At 35.6% G+C, this 22944-nt stretch overlaps 1 protein-coding gene across 7 annotated transcripts in view; it reads right to left on the reverse strand.

The window, feature by feature from the left end:
• Positions 1–22944, reverse strand: part of Mctp1 (multiple C2 and transmembrane domain containing 1) — a 658641-nt gene that overhangs the window by 233864 nt on the left and 401833 nt on the right. For 4 of the 7 annotated variants that reach the window (XM_052159582.1, XM_052159578.1, XM_052159584.1 and 1 more), the window contains exons 6-7: positions 12100–12138; positions 2173–2232 (exon numbers count right to left, since the gene is read on the reverse strand). The exons of 1 other annotated variant lie outside the window; for it this stretch is intronic. In XM_052159582.1, the coding sequence (XP_052015542.1) occupies positions 2173–2232; positions 12100–12138 (99 nt within the window). The remainder of the gene's footprint in view (positions 1–2172; positions 2233–12099; positions 12139–22944) is intronic. 2 more of the 7 variants (XM_052159579.1, XM_052159580.1) reach the window with 2 other exon arrangements.

Genomic DNA, 22944 nt, shown 5'->3' on the forward strand with positions numbered 1-22944 from the left:
AATCATGGGTTAAATGTTTGTTTGTTTGTTTGTTTGTTTTGATGAAAGAAAATTTAGACACAGAGATAAACACAAAGAGAAAATGTTACATGAAGCTGGGAATGAAGATATTACCACCATCAAAAGGCTACAGAAAGCTAAGAGAAAACAGTCCCCCAAAGACGTACAGCCCCCACTCACTCAGTGATTTGGATCCTTGTCCCGGATCAGTGAGGTGACAGATCTGCTGTGTAAGCTAAACAGTGTCTGGGGCTTAGTTACAAGCGTCATGAAGAGTTAATATAAAGGGTGATGGAATCTTTGATTTTTTTTAAATGATCCACTTAAATAGCATCAGAAAAGGCATAGCTAGTAAGTTCAGAGCTAAAGATGGAGAACAGAAGATAGAAGTGAAACCCAGAGGCTTGGGAAATAACAGTATAGGGAGACAAAATATCTCACTGAGGTGAGGTATAGCCCTGGTTGAGTGACTCAAAGATATTCTTATGTATTGGAGAAGAGCTTCTGGAAGTTTCATGTAGATGCTTCAGGGATGGTCTTAAAGGGATATAGTATTAGAAGGTACTAACAATAAACTAGTAACTGAACGTTGTGCATAATGCAGTTACAGAAGAGACACAAGTGGATGACAGAGCTCACGATGAAATCACAAAAGATTAAATTCTGATGTTATTTAAAGCAAATCCTGTGAAAATTTTCTATTATTTTTATTTAAATCAAAAGTAGAGTTAATGTTTAAGACTCTCACATTTTTCAAAGAAATAAGAATGGGTATTTGCTGTAGATATGCTACACATGTTGTTTGTGCTCTCTGTAACAAAAGGAATAGCAATGACTTTTCCTGTGTAGCTCCTAGGTATGTTGCTTATGGTGACTTTAATAAGAGAACTCAAGAAGTTAGACCCCAGAAAACCAAATAACCCTATTAAAAATGGGGTACAGAGTTAAATGAAGAATTTTCACCTGAAGAACTTCGGATGGCTGAGAAGCATCTTAAAAAATGCTCAACTTCATTAGTCATTGGGGAAATGCAAATCAAAACAACCCTGAGATTTCACCTTACACCAGTCAGAATGGCTAAGATTAAAAATTCAGGAGACAGCAGGTGTTAGCGAGGATGTGGAGAAAGAGGAACACTCCTCCACTGCTGGTGGGGCTGTAAGATCGCACAACCAATTTGGAAATCAGTCTGGCGGTTCCTCAGAAAACTGGGCAAGTCACTTCTGGAGTATCCTGCTATACCACTCCTGGGCATATACCCAGAGGCTTCCCCAGCACGTAATAAGGATACATGCTCCACTATGTTCATAGCAGCCGTATTTATAATAGCTAGAAGCTAGAAAGAACCCAGGTATCCCTCAACGGAAGAATGGATGCAAAAAAATGTGATATATATACACAATGGAGTACTATTCAGCCATTAGAAACAATGAATTCATAAAATTCTTAGACAAATGGATGGAGCTGGAGAACATCATACTAAGTGAGGTAACCCAGTCTCAAAAGATCAATCATGGTATGCACTCACTAATAAGTGGATATTAGCCTAGAATATTGAAATACCCAAAACATAATCCACACATCAAAGGATGTCCAAGAAGAACGGAGGAATGGCCCCTGGTTCTGGAAAGACTCAGTGTAGCAGTATAAGGCAAAACCAGAACAGGGAAGTGGGAATGGGTGGATGGGAGAAAAGGGGGGAGGGAAGAGGGACTTTTGGGGAGTGGGGGGCTAGAAAAGGGGAAATCATTTGAATTGTAAATAAAAAATATATCAAAAAAAGAAAAAAAAATAAGAGTAAACTTCTTACGAACAGAAATGGAGCACAGAAGCCCATCTTCCAGAGTGGAACAAAAAACCTCAGTACACTTCCTATAGCAAACCATCTATTCCTGGAAGGGGATCTGTAACTATAGTGCTTAAAACCTGAAGAAACTTGTCCCTGCAAAGAACACCTTCAGAGGCATGTTTTCAAAAGTATAAGATTTTTTAAAGTGAAGACATAATAGACTTGTTGAGATGGCCTCTAATTAAGTCAGTAAAGAAGGAAAAAGAAAACATCTATCTGGGATGCAGATTTAGGAGCCAGCATTCTGAGTTTACATTCAATTTTCCAAATAACCATCCAGAACAAAACCCCACAAATATTAATATTAAAGTATTCAACATTACCCTCCAAAAGAAAGACTGCACAGAGAAGTGAGATCCAAACACTTCATTTTCTGAGAGTTCCTAAAAACAAACAAATATTTAACTAAATTTTGCAATGTTTTCAAGAATACTTAATTATTATAAAAATTAAAATAAAGCAAATCAATGTAAAGTGAACGGCATAAATCACACATCCACACATGCTATGCATTTAGAAACCATAGGTTCTTCTCTGACTAGATGATTCTGTCTTCTTCATTTCCTACCGCAGTGAGCATGAAGTGGGAGGGATGCTTCTGTACTTTAGAGCACACTTACCTCTTTATTCTTAATGTTCATTAATATCTCTCAGTCCGATGTTTCATGACATGTACAAGTAGTTAAACACAGTGAAAAATTAAAAATGAAGTAGACAACATTGTTTCTTTTAGTAAAACAATTGTGCTAATCATAGTCTATGGGAATGTTTTAAAATACAGAAGTAGACATCTTACTAATAAAACATGTATTTAGTTAAATTCTGTTCAAAATTTCTTGTTTCCTAGCATGATACTATAAATCCAATGCAAATTATTGCATTAATTTGAGCTCTTAGCTACATCCCCAGCCCTAATTACATTTTAAACAGGTTTACATTACTTTTACTTTGGACTATACAGTTTATATTCTGCCCTCGAGTATCAGTTATAATGAACTTTAGGACAGTTCAGACATTATCATGAAGAGGATGCAATCTCATAATGCTATTTTCCCTGTTATTTGATAACAACTAAGATTACAATGGTTCAGAATCTTATATTTATGTCCAAGGCATAATAAATACTCAATAAATTTTATTAAATAGCCAAGTAGTATTTGGTTAAAGCCTTAGTTTTGCCAAACATGAAAAGAAAAAGTAGAATATAAGGTTACCAAACATGTTTTTGAGTATTTATCAAATTGAATAATCCAAAATTAGACAGAAATGCTTCACAAATAAATTTCTTAAGCTTTGATTTGTCAAGTTGCACTGCTCATGGTAGAAATCATTAGAAGATTTTCCATTTAAAATAGCATGTGATTAGTTATAAAGTATTATTTGTTTATATTAACATTTTATAGTTTTCATGTGACATCTAAGCAACCAAAAAGAATCCTTTAAAAAGTACACTTACATTTCAACTACCATCTTTCTTGATACCATATTTTTTAAAAGATTATGATAAATCTTATATTCTATATTAATTCTTATTTATTTATTTGTTTGTTTATTGTGTATGTGTTGTATCAGGAGTCAATATTTTCCTGTCATCTTGCAAGATACGGGAATTGATATCTGGTCATAAGGTCTATAGGAAAGTGCCTTAATCCATTGAAATATCTCTTTTGCTCATTATCTTTTTTTTGTTTGTTTGTTTTTTTGTTTTTTTTTTTTTCAAGACAGGGTTTCTCTGTATAGCCCTGGCTGTCCTGGAACTCACTCTGTAGACCAGGCTGGCCTCAAACTCAGAAATCAATGAGCTTCTGCCTCCCAAGTGCTGGGATTAAAGGTGTGTACCACCACTGCCCAGCTTCATTAGATTTTAGAGAAGTTGAATACTTACTTTTTAATTGTTATTTCTCTTCACTTTGATTTATAAATATTTAAGATAATGAACAGCTTAGTAGCATGTGAAACACCATTTTAAATATCACATTGTAATATCATGTTTGAACAATTAAGTTTGGGATCCTAATAGCATAAGTGATTTCACGCTATATAAGTTGAAGTCAAATCAAAAATTATATATCCAAGTAAGTTTCAATCTTAAGGCATAATGTGTTAACTGAATGAAGTTGAAGGACTTACCCCTAAATCCAGCACAAAGTAAATATTTCAAAGTAGCATTAAATCATATAAAGTTTTAGGTAGAGTCATGTGACTGACTGCAGCTGTGCTAAGACTGAGCGTTCTAGTCTCCCTCAGTCCAGTTCTAGTTCTTTCTTCAGCACAGGAGTTTACTTAATTGTTATTGGCTTAGTATACAGAGAAAAAATATTCATGAATTTGATGATTGGGATGTTTTAATGCTAAAGACTTAGGTTTGAAAAACAAACCTACTGGATATAGTTAGACCCAGCCTAGTCTCCAGGCTGTACTTTTTATGCCACATCTAATTAGTTCTATCACTCATCAGCTCCAATTTATAGCTCATTTTACAGCCCACATTCTTATGTAAATTTAGGCCTTTATTTCAAGTGAAACAGTTTAATTTCCATGTGGCTTCTAGTGCCATTTATTGTTCTGAATTAATATGAAATTTACAATAGACCAACCCAGGAGTACTTAATAATAATGGTAACAATAATACCAACAAAACAATAACAAAAATAATAATAATAGCAACAGCATTAATAGCGACAAAATAATCATCAACACTAATAACAGTAAAAATAAAAGCAATAACAACAATAAAAACAGTAACTGCAACAATAAAAAATAGCAACAACAATCAGAATAATAAGCATGACTACAGTAACAATAGTGCAAGCATTAACAACGAAATGCTGTGGTGATGACGAGTTTTAAATAAAATTACTGATTTTAATTTTGAGAGCACAAACCCACTGTGAATTCCAGAGAAGCCTTGGGTCAAATCATTCTGTACACAGTAAGTGCCACTACAGTGTCCACCAAGACAAGAGACTGCAAAGCAAGGGAAATCAGCAGTAGGAAAGTGCTAAATTATAAATCTACATTTAAAGAAAATTGAATATTAACCCCCAAACTTGGAATACTCAAGATACAATTCACAGACCACATGAGGCTGAAGAAGGAGAAGGAGGAGGAGGAGGAGGATGATGACGACAAGGAGGACGAGGAGGAGGAGGAGAGGAAGAAGAAGAAGAAGAAGAAGAAGAAGAAGAAGAAGAAGAAGAAGAAGAAGAAGAAGAAGAAGAAGAAGAAGAAGAAGAAGAAGAAGAAGAAGAAGAAAAAGAAGACCAAAATGTGGACACTTTCTTCGGACTGAAAGAAAGGCCATCCAGAGACTGCCCTATCTCATATACAGTCACCAAACCCAGTTGTCATTGTGGATGCCCGGGAAGTGCTTGACGACAGAAGCCTGGTTAGGCTGTCTCCTGAGAGGCTCTGCCAGAACATGACAAATACAGAGGTGGATGCTGGCAGCCAACCATTGGACTGAGCACAGGTCCCTGAGGAGTTGCGAGGAAGCAACAGTGTCAGCAGGACAAACTGCACCCCTGGAGCTCCTGGGGACTGGATCATGGGCTTCCCAATGGAGGAGTTAAAGAACTGAAGGAGCTGAAAGACTTTGCAACCCCATAGCACAAACAATATCAACCCCCCAGAGCTCCTAGGGCCTAAAGCACCAATAAAGAGTACACATGGAGGGGCCCATGGCTCCAACTGGATATGTAGCTGAGGATGGCCTTGTTGGGCATCAATGGGAAGAGAAGCTCTCGGTCCTGGAAGGCTCAATGCCCCAGTGTAGGTGAATGTGAGTTGGGAGGCAGGAGTGGGTGGGTGGAGGAATACCCACATAGAAGCAGGGGTGGGGGGATAGGATAAGGAGTTTCCAGGGGGGAAACATGGAAAGGGGATAACATTTGAAATGTAAATAAGATATCCAATGAAAAAGAAAGAAAATTGAACACTAAAAGACAATTATCAGAATTGTCCAGAAAAATGAATAGCTGAACTGCTTCTACTGAGATTTCTAATTTATCATCTTACCAAGAACCATTGGTAAATAATACAAATAATTAGTTAGGTTTATTTTTGCCTTCAAAGTATTTTTGCACTGTAAGTAAATTTCTCCTCAAAGATGGAAAATAAAACTGCAAGTCTAAAACTTAATATTTTAAAAAGAAAAGTACAGAAGTTTTTTTTTAAATATTTATTTATTATATGTGAGTACACTGTAGCTGTCTTCAGGCACCCCAGAAGAGGGCATCAGATCTCATTACGGATGGCTGTGAGCCACCATGTGGTTGCTGGGATTTGAACTCAGGACCTTCGGAAGAGCAGTCCGTGCTCTTAACCTCTGAGCCATCTCTCCAGCCCCAGGTTTTTTTTTTTTTTTTTTTTTTTTTATATATAAAAACAAAAGTACAGTGCATGTTTGCCTTAAAAATATCTATGATGCTAATTTTCAAACTGTACATAAAATAAATTATAAAAATCTTTTAAGATTTTTTTATTAGAATGAGGATTAGCAATCAATCTTTTATCTAAAGTGGAATTTTAAAAATAGATCAGAATACAGATTTTAAGCCATAATTCACGGGGTTGGAGAAATGGCTCAGAGGTTAAAAACACTGGCTGCTTTTTTAGAGGTCCTGAGTTCAATTCCCAGCAACCTCCCAGATAGTGGCTCACAACCATCTGATGCTCTCTGCTGCTGTGTCTGAAGACAGCTACAGTGTACTCATACATAAAATAAATGAATCTTTAAAAAAGAAATAATTTATTTTATTATAATGTGGGAACCCTTCAAAAATTAAAATAATCACAAAAGAAAAATTTGAATATGTAACCCTAAAATTCAAGTGTTAGAATCAATCCAGCCATCTAGATTACATTTAAGAATAAATCTATCTTTTTATCTGCCATCTGTCCATTCATCCATCTATCGACCTATCAACCTATCATCTTCCATTATGATTCAATACACATCTATGTGGCAACTTTGTACTCCGTTAATGTGATATATTAGTTTCCTCTTTCTAATCAGCTCAGGAAGGATCATGGGGAAATTGGTTGGCATTCTGTTGACACATCCATGAATAAAAGGTCAATTGACAATTGTGCAATAAGCATCTTAGACTTGGGATGCAAGCTTGGTGGGTTTCATCTTGTGCTCAGGATTACATTTCACCCCTTGATTTAAACCAGATTATCCATATTTGTGTCAGAAAGAGCCGTGAAAGCACTCAAATAAATGTAATGTCATGGTTATAGCAAATCTCAATCATCATGAATTAATGTGCATAAAATTTAATTTTATGTCTATGATGAAATATTGTAAAGATATCAAAAAATCATTTCAATATAAGATCTAACTATGTGTTTTGAATAATAATCAAATATCATGGTAATATATATTTATAAAATAAATAGTAACTCTAACAACCAAATTCCAAATACATGCTGTATAATAGAACTTATTGCTGTTTACTATTTGTTTACTGTCACATTTTAGAATCTCAAAACAATCAATTCTTAATATTATTTTATAGTATTTCTAAAAAGAGCTGGGAATAAAACTTTTGCCAAAGTAAGGAATTTTTTAATAAATGTTTGCTTCCTTAAAAACATTATGTCTAAAGACGTAAGTATAGAACTATAAGTGGTATGGTAAAGGTGAGAGTCTCCTACCAATAGTTTTCATTTTTTACAACTCTGTTCTTTTCTTTAAAATCACCTGAAAGAACGTGATAATAGTTAACTAATATCTTTTTGGTTATGTCTGACTATGTGTGATACTTAAAAATGTGTCAATCTGTTTCTGTCCCCTTTCTGAAAGCATTTACAAGTCACTGGTGCATTTTTAATTTGTCATACAAGGTGCCAGTTTAACTATGCCCTGGACTCTTACAAAGCTCAGTGTTCCATAGTTTAAATTAATGATATTTTTGCCAGAAGTCTTATTAAAATTGCTCCACTTAGCCAATGGATAAAGTGTTTCATATTTCATTAAAATCATGCTGAGTGATTATAATAAAATATAAGAAGATATTTTGCTAAAAGAGATGTAGGCTATCAAATAACAGAAGATCTAGAAGATACCACTACAATAATCTACATTATATTATTCAAAGAACCAAATTTTAAAGAAAACAATTAAAAATTGTTACAGTTAAGATTTTTGACATGTATGTCTTTATATGATTACACTATAATTTTCTTTTCTTTTAAATAATGTTTTGTTTTATTCCTTGAAATTTTCACACATGTAGCAATGGATTTTGATCATTACCAACCTCCACCATCTATCTCCAGCTGCTCCCAGAACCCAACAAAAGTCCCTCACAACTAATTGTCCCGTTTTGTTTGGTTGGTGCTTTACTTAATATCTCACAAACTCCAATTACTATTGGCCACATGTGAAAGGGTGTGGCCATTTCCTGGGGTGTGGGAAACCTATCAGAAGTCACATACACAAAGAAAAGTGAATCTCATTCAGAAGTCATCAACTGTCATAAGCACTTCAGCTAGAGGTGGAGGCCTGGCCATAATGTTTTTTAGACAAATGAAGTAATTTATTGAAAGCATAGTGGGGCACTGGTGGTGCATGCCTTTAATTCTAGCACTTGGGAGGCAGAGGCAGGTTGATTCTGTGTTCGAGGCCAGCCTGCTCTACAAAGTGAATTCAAGGATAGCCAGGGCTACACAGAGAAATTCTGTCTTGAAAAAACAAAAAACAAAACAAAACAAAAAAAAAAGAAAAAGAAAACATCTGTTTTTTACATAAGATAAGGTCTCGCTATGTACTGTAGGCTGACTTGAAACCATGATTCCACCTCATCCACAACCATGCTTAGAAGTACCTTGTTTATTTTTATTCACCCTAACCACAGATGAACTATAAAATCTCTCTTCTGGGTTAGAACATGGGCACATGCAGCACTGAATAAATTTCAAGCCACTTGAGAGAAACAATTATTTCACTATTTCATTTCCAATTTTTTGATTTGGATATATATATATGTGTGTGTGTGTGTGTGTGTGTGTGTGTGTGTATCTTCTGAGTTCATGCAATTTTCTTGATGAATAATTTAACCTTAAATAAATTATCAACAATAGGCTTCTTCTAAAGAATAAAGTATTGAAGCAACTCAAAGCATTACAATTTCTCTGCCAAAATGTATTTTATCACATAAATGTAGCTCTTAGGCCTGGATAATTACCTATTTGTTTGAGTTTAGGAAGACATTGATTTTTTTTTCTTCTTAAAATAACACTTCTATTCCAGTTAAGTGTGAGAGAGAATTTAAACTGTGAATGATGGAAAGACATGATGTGACATTGGTAGACATAATGTGAGTGTATTGGTGGATGTTACTACATCAAGAAAAGGAGATATTGTGAGATTTACTATTTATTGATTTGCATGCAATTAAAATCTAGCCCATATTTCTACATCTTGCTCTACTCAGGTCCATGTATGTGCATTCCCCTACTTACTAGAATGTGATGACAGCTCTCCTCACAACGATAGAGAGACCTGTCTTGAATAACATGTATGAGGCCCCATGTCCTCAGGAACATGGTTCTATTCTTCAATAGTAACTACTGTCTCTCAACATGTGAGTAGCATAGATATTTCCATGAGAGAATTTATTACTGGCAGATCTGTGTTAGCCAAACATGAACTAAATGCTCATTACATAAAATGAAAATACTGAAATGACCAGAGGATATTTAGATGATGGGAAATTCTATGAGCTATTTCACATATACAAGGGAGATATTTGTGAGACAAAGATGATCAGCTTAGTACTCTGTTGTTTGCATCTGTATTTAGATTACTTCTGAAAGAGACCAAGATGAGACAGAAAAACTCTGAGCCACAGGTAACCATAAATAGCCACATCTGGCTATATATGCAAATCTTTACTGGCAAAGTTTGACTCTCAGATTTGTTTTGTTTTTTATCCTTGGTGCTCAAAGACATGCTTCATATTAAAGACTTGCCTGAGGATAAGAGATTTCATTCATGTAAACTGAAACTCCAGAGAAGAAAATTATTTTTATCTATAAGAACTATAATGGTGAGCATAGTTACATTATATGAAGAACACTAACTACTAAAAATATCAATACTTGTATTTCAGTACAGCTCAAGCATGCTCTGTCTAGAGACAAAAGAAGTCTCCTTACTAAGACACAGATTTTAAGGGGAAGAGTTAGAAGGAGAGCATATTTCAATAAGGCACCTAAATAAACCCTAAACCCACCTACCCTGCACACTTACCCTTTAGTTCTTAGTAGCAGCTGCTTAGAGGAAAGAATTCAGTGACAGTATCAATTTGTGTAAAGACCAGCGGAGTAAGTAATAATTAGAAATGTAAAGTTTTCAATGGACTTTTAAAATATAACACTATCTGGTGAATATGAAAAGTGTTTTGGGGGCATAGTAACAATCTGAATGAATTACCAAGTACTCATTATATTCTCATAGGAAAAAAAAAACAACAAAATGAGTGAACTGATTCTAATTCAGTTGGTATTTTGAATTTCTATAAAAATGTACCAGATTAAAAAATCTCTTAGTCTAATATTAACACTTGTACAAAATATAAGCTGTCAAGTACTCAGGAGAGTGATGAATTAGACACAGGCATGTTGCATCTTTAGTGGCAAACGTCCAAAGTTTTAATTAATAATTAATTATAAAGTACTAAAAAATTTAAGTATAAAATAATGGAATTTATTATTCTTTTAAACTTTTATAGATTCAAGGAAATTATGTGGATTTATTTGTATTTTATTATAAAGATTATTTCAAAGAATTTAAGTGTCTTAGACTCCATCTATCATCTATCAATCTATCTACCTACCTACTTATCTACCTGAATATATATTAGAATGAGTCTTCCTTTCAAGCTCAAATGACCTTTTATTCCTTCAGCCTCCTAAGTGTTGAAATCTCAGGTGCCTATCAATATACACAGCCAAAATTAACACTTCTATTCTCTTTCATATTTCAATAAAATAGATTATTCATACTAATTAATGCCAAATACTATATAATATCCAGTCCTAGTTAAACTTATTTGAAAGGAAATACTGCTAACTGCTCGTGGGTTAGCAGGTTTTTGCATAAATATATCATCATAGAAACACAGGATGAGGAAAGCCTTATGTATATTTTAAAATCAACATTCTTTTAATATACTATTAATTCTAAAGTGCAGTTACATAAACAAACAATACAACATTGCTTTAAAGTCTTTGAAGCTTTATTTTGTATAATTAGACCACAGTGAATTCTCAAAAATATTCAGCAACTTTCTCCAATATGTGCCTTTTGAGTCCTGGTCTTTTCGTGAATTATCTCTTGGTTGTCTGCACTGAAAGAACTGGAAAGTATCTAACTGTACATAAGAATCACTTTATAAAACAGATTAATAAGACATCATAGCAAATATAAAACAGTACTTATTATACATATTTTCTTAATTTCCAAAGAAAAGGAAAGTGATGAAATTGAATAAGAAGTTAAGTAACATGATTTGATCAGAATGGAAGGGTTCCAGGGTCTAAAAAAATCAGAACTATTAAAAGCAATATTGACCTTTTAAGTAAAAATTTGAATAAATGTCATTTTTACCTAGGAAATCTGATATGTTTCAAAGCACAGTCATATAAAAATACAGTTTCATCTTGATATTCATGTTCAAGAACGGTGCCATCACCAAAGTACTAAAAGCTTAACATGTGCTTTACATATCTTAAGAGGGATATGGAAAGCTCAGGACATTCCTGGAGCCTCCATGACTTTTGTTTTGGGAGTAAGATGAGATACTGAGGGCGAACTGTCCACAAGGGGCCATGACACAAGAACTTATGAGTTTAGAAAGCACATAATTTTCTATGAAACAAAACAAAACAGAATGTTTCATGGCCCTCTGTCTGGAGTTGTCCCTCCTGCAGTTCTTTACTTCCATTCTGGAGCAGAGTGATTTTGTAGACCCTGTTGTGCATATAGTAGAAACTGGATGTTGTGAATGAGGCTAGAGAGTGATTGGAGAACAGCAGGAGAATGGTCTGAGCGGTCTGCACCAGTGAGGTACCTACTGACTTAGAAAGCATCACATGATTTGATTAAAGATTATGGGGAGGAAAAAAACTGGCAATGATGAAAGTTTGTGGTACAGCTTGGAAAGGGATGAGAGGGATTTGGAAAAGCAGCTAACAGTCTTCTCAACAAGGAAAGCTGAAGATCACATGCTAACAATTACCTTACTGGATCTTTTCCAACTCTTCCTCATTAGCATTGTCTGTAAATGAAATAAAGCATTTCATTATCTTTCATCCAGTACCGAACAGGGCAGCCATTGTGTTTTAGGGGAAGTGTAACATTAATTGGTCCTTTTACTAACATAACATTTCCAGCAACAACTGTACAAGAGGAGACTGCTTCACACACATATACAGGAGAGAGAGAGAGAGAGAGAGAGAGAGAGAGAGAGAGAGAGAGAGAGAGAGAGAGAGAGAGAGAGAGAGAGAGAGAGACAGCGATGGAGGGAGGGAGGGAGAGAGAGAGGGAAACTAACATTCAAGCCGTCTCTGGTGAGAGATCACTTGCATTATTTGCATGAAGCAATGGTACAGTGTATTTTAAATATAATGGATTACTTGGAATTGGAATTAGTTAATTCTGAATTAAAAATACAAATTACTTTTCATAAAACTGTCCCATTTGGAGGTGAGGGTTTAGAATACACTTTACATAATTGGGTATATAACATTTTTTTCTTCAACCTACATCCAAAGCTGTTGTTTTGGCCACACATTTTAGAAACACTTATGCACTTAGTTAATTATCAACTATATTGTTGTCTACAATGTTTCCAAGTCAGAAAAAGGCTAGTTAATTCTTTTTTTTTTTTTAACTAAAATGTATCCACTATAATATTTTGTTTAAGTGAGGTCAGTTGCTAGAAGTGATTAAGATCCTTGGTCTCTTGCTTTTGAATAAAGTAAAGCATAAAGCCTCCCTCAAGTTGAAGTAACTCTTCTATTTACTATTAAGCATTTCCCTTAAGTACCTAGATATAAGCCTTCCTCTTGTCCTGTCATGTCTTATGGTTGTCTTTAAGGCAGATTACAAGAAAAGTTGGGGATATTTAGCGAAAAGCTTGCTCTGTCTGTGTTAGATAACTGCACCAGTGACAAGAGCTCTCTCACTTTCATCAGAACTCCTTATGAAAAAGATTCATTCTAGAAAGCACTGATGCCTCCTAAAAATAGTAGAAAGTATTTTCACATAAGACCACACTATCTTTGACCCAATGCAGAGGGAAATGGAAGGAGGGAATGGAGCTGCATAGCCACTTTAGAATAGGAAATTGAAGAATCATAACATTCCCAAAGACAGTGCTACAGTTCTTTTTGTCTTTATAAAGTCCATTGATCAAAACATGAAAGAGTCATAGATTTCCAAATGTTATAAACATCCCACTCCCTGATTTTCAAGTAGAATTAGGAAACAGCAAAATACTGTTATCAATACTACAAGAGAGTTAATATTTCCTAAGTGCTAAGGTACAGTTAATTTTGAAGCAACACATTCAATTACTGGATTGGAGAGACAGACATTGTAGACACAAAATAAACACTTGCTATTGATGTTAGATGAGTGATTATTATCAGCACCCGATGATCACTAATAATAATAACACAATCACTACCTTCATATCATCAAAGGTCATCTGGTTAGGTATATCCACAAAAGCTCCCCAATCAAGAGACCAATAACCAAGGTTTAACTTTGTCAGAAAATAGAGTCTCAATGCATTTGAACATGGCAACTTTTGGAGACAATATTTTGACTCACACACAAGTGAAATTGATTAGAATAAAGAGAAAAGTTTAAAATATCTTAACTAGTGGTCATTTGTCAGCATCATTAAACATCTAAGGATCCTATAGAATCCGTACTGAAAGAAGTGTTAGACTATCAAGGAGGTGGGTATATTAAGAAGGGTAGACTTGGGTTAAAAATAAAACTCAATTACAGTAATTCAGTAGAAAAGTTAAAAAACAAACTTAACAGACTACTGCTGTTGCCATCTTTAACAAGCTATCAAAGAAGACAGGCTGTTTGGGCAATGTTAGAGATAAAAGGTCAAGTACATTCTAGAAATAAAAGGTTTATATTTTGCCCCATGATTGTAACTTCAGCTGAGAAACATGAGTTAGAGTTTGAGGGGGCCAGTCTATGACGATAGCAGTCTCTTCGGTAGCAACTCAACCTTTCTTGAAGCCAACATAAGGATAAGTGGCATAAGAATACAGCCAATGATAGAATTGTAGAAGCAACTGCTTTTAAAATACTTAAAATATCTTAACTTCCTTTTGTTGTTATAAATTTAGTATATTATCCTGCTGGTATACATACAAAAAGGCACAGAACAGATAATATACACATCTTATAAAATGTACACACTCAACACTTCATAACTAAATATGTCTTCAAACATTGTATAAAAGTTGTAAGACATATCAAAATTAAACCAAAGTATAAAAATTGTTTTTAACTCATATAGGACTACATAGTATCAATTCCTATATTTCTGAGGACTTTCCAATTTTCAAACTTATCCAAGCATTCTGTAGATCTATGTTATCTAAGAGAGTGTGTAACACAAATTCACTCACTTTTATGTCACAAATTCTCCAATGAAGAAAGCTGTGTATTGAAATCTGCTAGGAAAAGAGCCAGAAAGAACTCAAACATACTGTCAAACAAAAAAATACCACAGGACACACATGTATGCATCACACACTTTTCCAGATTCAAGACAGGACATGCAGTCAAAACGGAAACAACAGCTGTGCCATGCATGGTGCCATGGAGGCCTTAGTTTCTTGTACACACAATGCTGGGGACTCACAAATAGAATTACACATAGATGCTCTCATCTGGAAATTTTAAATACACATTCAATCATGTACTCAGTACAGAAGAGTTTAATATTAGCAAATGAAATACATTTACTCATTGTCCTTCCATACATCTTAAATTGTTGTAATTAGATATTATGTGTTATCAAAGTTTTAGTAATTAGGACAATGGGTAATTCAACTTATTGTTTGGTTTGGCTGATTTCTAGAAGTGGCAATCCATACAAGAAAAAATGATTTCAACTGCATTATTCATGGAGTGCACTGTTACTATTTAATAATGCATATGGAACTCACAAAATAGTTGAAGTTTTAGTGCTTTATAACACTAAGTCACATGTACTTCCAGTTCTTCTGTTCCTAGTTTTATCACACTTTATTACTGTTAATACTCTATTTCCTACTTGATTGTTATGGCATACTTGTTAAGGCTTTGGAATCTTCTCACTTTTCATTTTAATTCATGTAAAATATTTGGCAACATTTTATAAACATAGAGATTAGAAGTTGCTATCCCAAAAGCCTAAATAAATTATTTCTGAGCTAATAAGCAAGAAGAACAGAACTTTTCCTCTGATGTTGTTGTGTGTAGAGGAGTAACTGCGCCCTAATCCCCTCACTGTGCATCAATCTCACTGACTAAGACTATGAAGCATTCCATCACTAAAATTTTAGTTCGATTTTTTTCTGAGTAAAAGTTGTTCCTGGGCAATTTGTGATAGTTCAGCATTATATTTTCACAGTGGTGGTATGATCTATACTTAAAAAAGGAAAATTAAAGTTGAAGATATATTGGATCTCTGATATTAAACAAGACATGTCAAATGTGTCCCAGACCATACTTTGCTAATACTAGATAAATTGCCCAAGGAAGAAAAGAAAAATGCCATGTCTATCCATTGCAGTCAAAAGTCTCTGAAAAGGACAATATGGCCAAAGGAAGTTAGATCATTATTTAATCATGATATAATGGTATTTGTAACACCTTCAAGGATTTAAATATTAAATTTAGAATAAAATCAACATGAGAATACTTCTTCCTTATAAGACATCCACTGGGTCCAGGATGCTAGACTGGTTTGAGGGGTGTCATTGCAAGAACATTTTGCAGACTTTCACATATACTATTTATTATATATAACATATAGTAATAAATGTACCATATACATATACACTTCTTCATGAGAAAAGCATATAGGTTGGAGGTTAGCTGAAATAAAAGCATACTTTCAGTAACACAGATGACACAGATAATAGGTTGGGCCTGAAAGGTAAATTGTGGAGAAGTTTAAAGTGAGAGAACACATGATGTCTGTTGGAACACTGCTCATTGGTTTGTAAATACTGCATGAATAATTGTAGATCACTCAACTGTTAAAGGGATAAAGAACTCACAGAACTTTAAGAGGTACAAAAAGCATTTTTCTTTTAATTTCTTATATAAATTAAACATATTTATAAAGCCTGGATGTTTATATCATTGTATGCATCATTGCTCAAATCAACAGATCTATCTCTGCAAACCTTTACCATTTGATGGAGATATGTATAACCCCTTCTCTTATCCTCTAAAATATCTATGACATTATTGGTTCCTGTAGTCACCCTAATATGTGCCAGCACATCAGAAGTCCTTGCTTCTAACTGTAACTTACTCATTGAATAATATTTGCCCACCACTTTCCCCCATTAGTTAGTCCCAGTTTCATGTAAACAGCAATCTACCATCCAGGTCTATAAGATGAACTTTGTTGATTGATTATGTGCTCCTTATTTAACTTACTTATACAGTTCTATCTACATTTCTGCAAAGGATAGGACTTCATACTCTTTGGAGCTGACTACATTTTCCATTGTATTTTTTTTCTTTTTAAATAGATGTTGACTTGTGGTTTTGTTCAGAATCTCGAATTTTAAAAAGTTTATAAACATAACTTGTGGTTTTGTTCAGAATCTCGAATTTTAAAAAGTTTATAAACATAACTTATAAAAAGAGTGTGAAAAAGGTATCAACAGAACAAATCTTTAAGCCAAATAAAAGTAAAATCTCAAACATTTCTACATTTATAGCTATACTCAGAAACTCATATTTCTATACAAATATATGATATTAGAATAGTTGGAATAGCAGATCCCAGTAGACTTTTCCATTTCCTCTATTTAGCTTTCTGCCCATCCTAACTCGCTCCTCTACTGTCAAGCACATACCTTGCTGTTGAATACAAGAATGAGGATTATCTACGATAACCACTGGGCTCACTCTGCTCTCTCCTTCCTTGGGTGTGACCAAGGTCTGGATGAGAAGTTCGGAGTGCTCCCAGCCATGACTGACCAGGTCAGCTCTAGAGGCCTTGCTTAGTGCTGCCTTAGTCATTTGTTTCTCTGAGGAGAAGAGGGACTAGGGGGATTGATAACAGCACGGCAGATGTGCCATCTCCTACATGCACAACAGAACTATCCAGCACAGACGGAGACAGACTGGAAATAGAAGGCATGACATGGGGTGAGGACGAGGTGCACCTGGCAGCAAGGACAAAGTAATTTGAGCTATGGCAATAGCTTGACAGTTCTAGAGAAAATCTTGTGTCAAAGGCGAATGTGACTGGAGATACTGAAGAGGAAGGAGAAGGGGACAAACTAAATGGTGCTGTGATGAACAACTTTCATGCTCATCTGATTTTCTTCTCATCCACAAGAAGTCACTGATGCTCACCCCTTAGTTGCTTTCTTTCTTTCTTTCTTTCTTTCTTTCTTTCTTTCTTTCTTTCTTTCTTTCTTTCTTTCTTTCTTTCTTTCTTTCTTTCTTTCTTTCTTTCTTTCTTTCTTTCTTTCTTTCTTTCTTTCTTTCTTTCTCTTTCTCTCTCTCTCTCTCTCTCTCTCTCTCTCTCTCTCTCTCTCTCTCTTTTTCTTTTTTAAAATTAGAAATACATTGTGCCTGTAATGTAAATTTGAGCTGGTTTGGAGGTCTTTTCAAGGACTATTGAAAATAAGTAATGTGAGAAGTACCCTTGTCAATGCTAATACTTCCCTCTCAATCAGAGGAACTCAATAGTTCTTTTGTTATCTTGACAGCTAATTCCATCTGTACAGAGCCATATTGGGGCAGTCTTGCACTTGGTCAGAGTTTGACTTTGGTCAAGGTTAACTTCTCCCAGTTAGCCAGGATCCTGCTCCACCTAGGGTGGAGTGCACGTAGTAAAGGTTAAGTTCATTGTTCTTCCTGGTATAGGAATTCCTGAATTAAACAGGTGACCCACCCAGCTGCCGGAGCAGTCAAGACGAAGACCTCCAAGAGAAGCTAGACAACTTCCACCGGAACTCAGCCTGGAGTCTGGGGGGAAGGGTTTGCCCGAACTGTTAAAAGGTCCGGCGCCATTAAAGTTTACGGCTTTGATCAGTGAACATTGACTTAGCCGTACTTTCTTTTCGCCGCTCTTCCCTATGACCCCAAAATTCTCTCAACAGGTAACCCAGTTCACATGTAGCCGCTGGCGGCTACATAGTGGCGCCTGAACGTGGGAAGACCTGGCACGAGAGAATTTCTTGAGGTAGCCCTATCCAGCGAAGCTTCGCAGAAAAAGGTGAAAATTAATGGTGTCCGCACGGTAAGCAACATAGAGGGCAAAACTAGCGCTAGTGAATTCGTGTCTATGGTTGTGAGTGCAGGAATGGATACAGTTTTTCAAGCATACTGCGTGGACCCAGCGCAGGACTGCTTGGGTTGATAAGATAGGGAAATATGGGGAAGGAATTTGGTAGGCATTTGCCCAAAGCTCGTAAGAGCTGATTTCGGCGAAAAGAAAGGGGTTTTTAAAAATAGGCATATGTCCACAGCTTCTAAGAGCTGTTTAAAGAGGAAAATGGATGCAATTGCTTAACAAGCACGCTTAACTTTCTGTGTATCTTTCCGTGTTTGTCCCGGTGCACCGACTGTCTATGTGTATGTTTATGTCCTCTCTGTGTCTTTGTGTGAATGACTGTTTCATGTTAAAAAGAAAAATTGGTAAAGATTACATCTGCTGGTAACCTCTTGAGCTAGCCACAGTTTGTGTGGGGATTGATTCAAAGCCACGCTGCAGCAGCGTAGCTCATTCACCCAAGACAGAAACATGGCTGGGGAAAAAGCCGCTCTTAAAAGCCCAGAAACCTCGAGATTTGGGAAGACCTTGGTTTGGCTTGTGAAATTCATGTAGTCGCTTTATACATGTTTCTAATTGGTTTTAATGATATAAGGCTTTACATTTCTTGACTAAAGAGTTATAAATTAATTGGTTATTATGTAAAAGGTATAGTGTTATTAAGAAAAGGTTAGTTTAAAAACTGGTGATTCAGTGTTAGAGCTATCTTAACTAACTACACGTGGCCTAACGCCACTCATGCTTTGTTCTTGTTTATAATTGGATTTAAAGGTATATTTTGCATGTCTTGACTATAGAGTATTGGCTTAAGTCACTGCACATGATTTAAAAGGTATAATGTTATTAACAAAAGTTAGGTTAAGGCTGGTAGTTTAGGGTAGTCGCCATTTTGAACACGTGGCATGATGGTTAAGGCTGGTAGTTTAGGGTAGTCGCCATTTTGAACACGTGGCATGATGGTTAAGGCTGGTAGTTTAGGGTAGTCGCCATTTTGAACACCACATGGCATGACGCAATCCAGGAAATACAGGCCTTTGGGACGCTCCTAAATTGGCATGGTGTTTCATGTGAATCTTGGCCTGGAGATTAGACTTAATGAAGATTAAGATTTAAAATATTGTCTCTTTAATAAGTTACACTGTTATACACTTGAACATAAGAACTGGCAGACAAACCTTGTGCTGTAAATATGTGTTTGCCATTGATTTTAAAGAAAATAGATTGTTTAAAATTGAGATTTGCTTCCAAAATTACAATTGTGCTCTAATATTGCAAGAAAACATTGAGTTACAATAAAAATCAGTGTGTCATTGGCTACAGTTTTCAGTTTGCAGGCTCGTAATTGTTAACATTTTGTAATTAAGATAATTTTAAGAGTGATACTGCTGTCTCCAAAATTAAAAAGGAGATCTCAGTGAAAATGTATTTGATATCAAGCAGGTTCCTTTGACCGTGGAATTACAGGTTTCTTTTGTTTAATCCTCAACTTCCTTGTAGGTTTGGTTCTGGTCTTAGATAAAAGGCTCAGATTAGAAGATATTTACATTTGAGGAATCTCATACAATGTCCTTGCCAAGGACTCAGGGTGGATCCTAGGGCAGAATTTTTACATTTGAGTTAATGCAAAGCTTAGAACTGCCTCAGGGGAAGCTAGTGAGGAAGTTTTGAGAAATTGTTTCTGCCTTACAGGCCCCACCTAAGGAGTGTTTGGCTTTAAAAAAAAAAAAAAAAAAAGTGTTTTGTCTCTGTTTCAATACTAGAAGTTAAGATCTTAAAATTTTCAGTGTATAATGTTCATAGAATGTTTGTTACAGGCCCTTGCTCCTATAGACTTTTAGAATTTTTAGGTAAATGATTTTCAAAGGTTGTTAAGATATATTAATTGGCTTTATCTTATTTACCTCATTTTAAGCTTGCCACAGAAGGTCTTAAACCTCTGTTTTCAAGGTAGGAAACGTTTGTTCCTTGCTTCAAGCAACAATCAAATTTATTATTAATGGTTGGTCTATTACATGGTAAGCATTTTTAGGCAAAATTAATAATTGTTATCCAAAAGATAATTTGTACTATCAGATCACATGTTTATTCCTTTAAGTTTCTCCCTGCTTCAACACAGATACCTGAATTGGGTGCTATAGCAGCTATTTTTAAGATGTTAAAGGTCAAGCTTTTAATAATAGTAGATATACATAGCTCATGGTTTATAATTGCTTAAGATTGGTCCATTTTTAATACTGCTAATTCTTAATTTCTACAGTTTATACAAATGTGATTCAAATTTCTAAGAACAAAGGATATATTCTCTAAATGACTGTCCTTTAGGTATTTGAAATAATTTTATATTTTGTGCACATCAAATTATAAAGATTTGTTCTTGATGTCCTCAATTTCTACCTCTACCACGTAATGGTGTTAATCCTAGAGGACTTAGTTATTACAGATAAATGATATTCATATTTCTAATTTAAAAGATTAAAAAATATGTACATGTGACTAATGATTCATTTTTAGGCTGTCTAGTTGCAACTGCTCTAACAGAAAAAGCAACTATATTTTATATAATTACATAGTTATTGCCTATGTTATGGTTTATACTTTGTGTTCCAACTTAAATTAATAAAACAATATCTTCTTGGAAGAAAGAAGAGAGGGGAAATCGTGTCCCTGTACATATAATTTAAATTATGCTTGCATGTTTTTAAGAAAATTTTAAAATTTAGATGCCAAGAAACTCCTTGCTAAATGTATATGACATCTTGTAATTAGACATATTGATGTCTAGGTGAAATGAAGGAATTCACTTACTAACATATGCCATGATCCTGATTTAATATTGGGGGAGAAGGCATGTCCTCTGTTTTTTCCACAGAATGCTGCAGAAGATATGCTGACTGTGTGCTTGCTGAATGCCCAGACCATGGTAACATAAGAGCTATATTGGATATATGTTCTTGACTTACCTCAATTGTTAAATGTCCCAGGTTAGATAAATTGCCTAGCTTCAAGCTTTTAGACTTTGTGGGACAGAACATGGAGACTGTTATGCTAGCTTAGGAAAAATTAATTAAGAAGAGTTAAAATGACTCTTCTCCTTATTGTGCTCAGCTGACTCAACCATAGACTGGTCTAGAAATAATTCCAATATTGAAGATTCCAATTTTGAAGATGGCTAACAATCTTCAGCCAGCTGTGTTAATTTAACATATAGTCTCCACTTTTCCTGAGAAGTAACAGCTTAATTCTTGATTCACAAGGCTACCTCTTCCACCTCAGAGGCCAAGCCTTGGGTCCTTAAAGTTGTTAATTTACAACTGAATTGGATACTTCTGGGACAAGTTAATCCTATTCCACCTTTAACTCTTGACCTTGTCTGTTAAGCAGACTGGCTGTCTCCACCCAGGCTCACCTGGATGGAGAGATTACATGTCTGTTAAAGACACTTGCAGACCCCCCTGGCTTCAAAACTTACACAAGTGGATCTCCAAAGAGGGAGCCACATAGAACTCAGATCTATGTGTGTTTGTTTATGAACAAACATGGGTACCAGCGAGACGTGCGAGGCAAAGCACTGCATGGGGAGGTGAATTTCTGCTTCTGAGTCCCCAGGAAGTACACCTAATTGCATAGGGGTTAACGTCGAGAGGCTGTCCTTAAAATAATAAGGGAGCCTATTACCCCTCCTCTGAAAAAGACGTTATACAATATTTAAGAGGAATTACGGTCAATGCTTCCCCTCCTGGTTAAGGCCCGCCTTCTTATGAAGGATATTTATCCACTTGTTTTCTACCTCCTCGTGTTCAAATTAATAAAAAAAGGGAGGACATGTACAGAGCCATATTGGGGCAGTCTTGCACTTGGTCAGAGTTTGACTTTGGTCAAGGTTAACTTCTCCCAGTTAGCCAGGATCCTGCTCCACCTAGGGTGGAGTGCACGTAGTAAAGGTTAAGTTCATTGTTCTTCCTGGTATAGGAATTCCTGAATTAAACAGGTGACCCACCCAGCTGCCGGAGCAGTCAAGACGAAGACCTCCAAGAGAAGCTAGACAACTTCCACCGGAACTCAGCCTGGAGTCTGGGGGGAAGGGTTTGCCCGAACTGTTAAAAGGTCCAGCGCCATTAAAGTTTACGGCTTTGATCAGTGAACATTGACTTAGCCGTACTTTCTTTTCGCCGCTCTTCCCTATGACCCCAAAATTCTCTCAACAGGTAACCCAGTTCACATGTAGCCGCTGGCGGCTACATCCATCCCTTAAGCTCTCAGGTTGATTCTGGGATCATTAAAAAGCATCCTTTTCTATAGACTATCCATTATCAAATCTCCCAAATAAGCAGAACAGCAGCCACACCATCTAAGTCTTTGGTAATACTGAGGTGGGTGGTTTGGGGATACACAGGACTTTAAGGTAGTTATTTTCATTTATGAAGTGCTGCCCTGAATTAAATTAGCAAACAAAACCAACACAGGATTAGTGTATTACTAAACTGCCTTGACTTGTTTTAACGTCTTACAGGTAAGCCCGCCAATACACGTCTGCTGTCT

The sequence above is a fragment of the Apodemus sylvaticus genome, chromosome 16, assembly GCF_947179515.1.
Source record: "Apodemus sylvaticus chromosome 16, mApoSyl1.1, whole genome shotgun sequence".
Lineage (NCBI taxonomy): Eukaryota > Metazoa > Chordata > Mammalia > Rodentia > Muridae > Apodemus > Apodemus sylvaticus.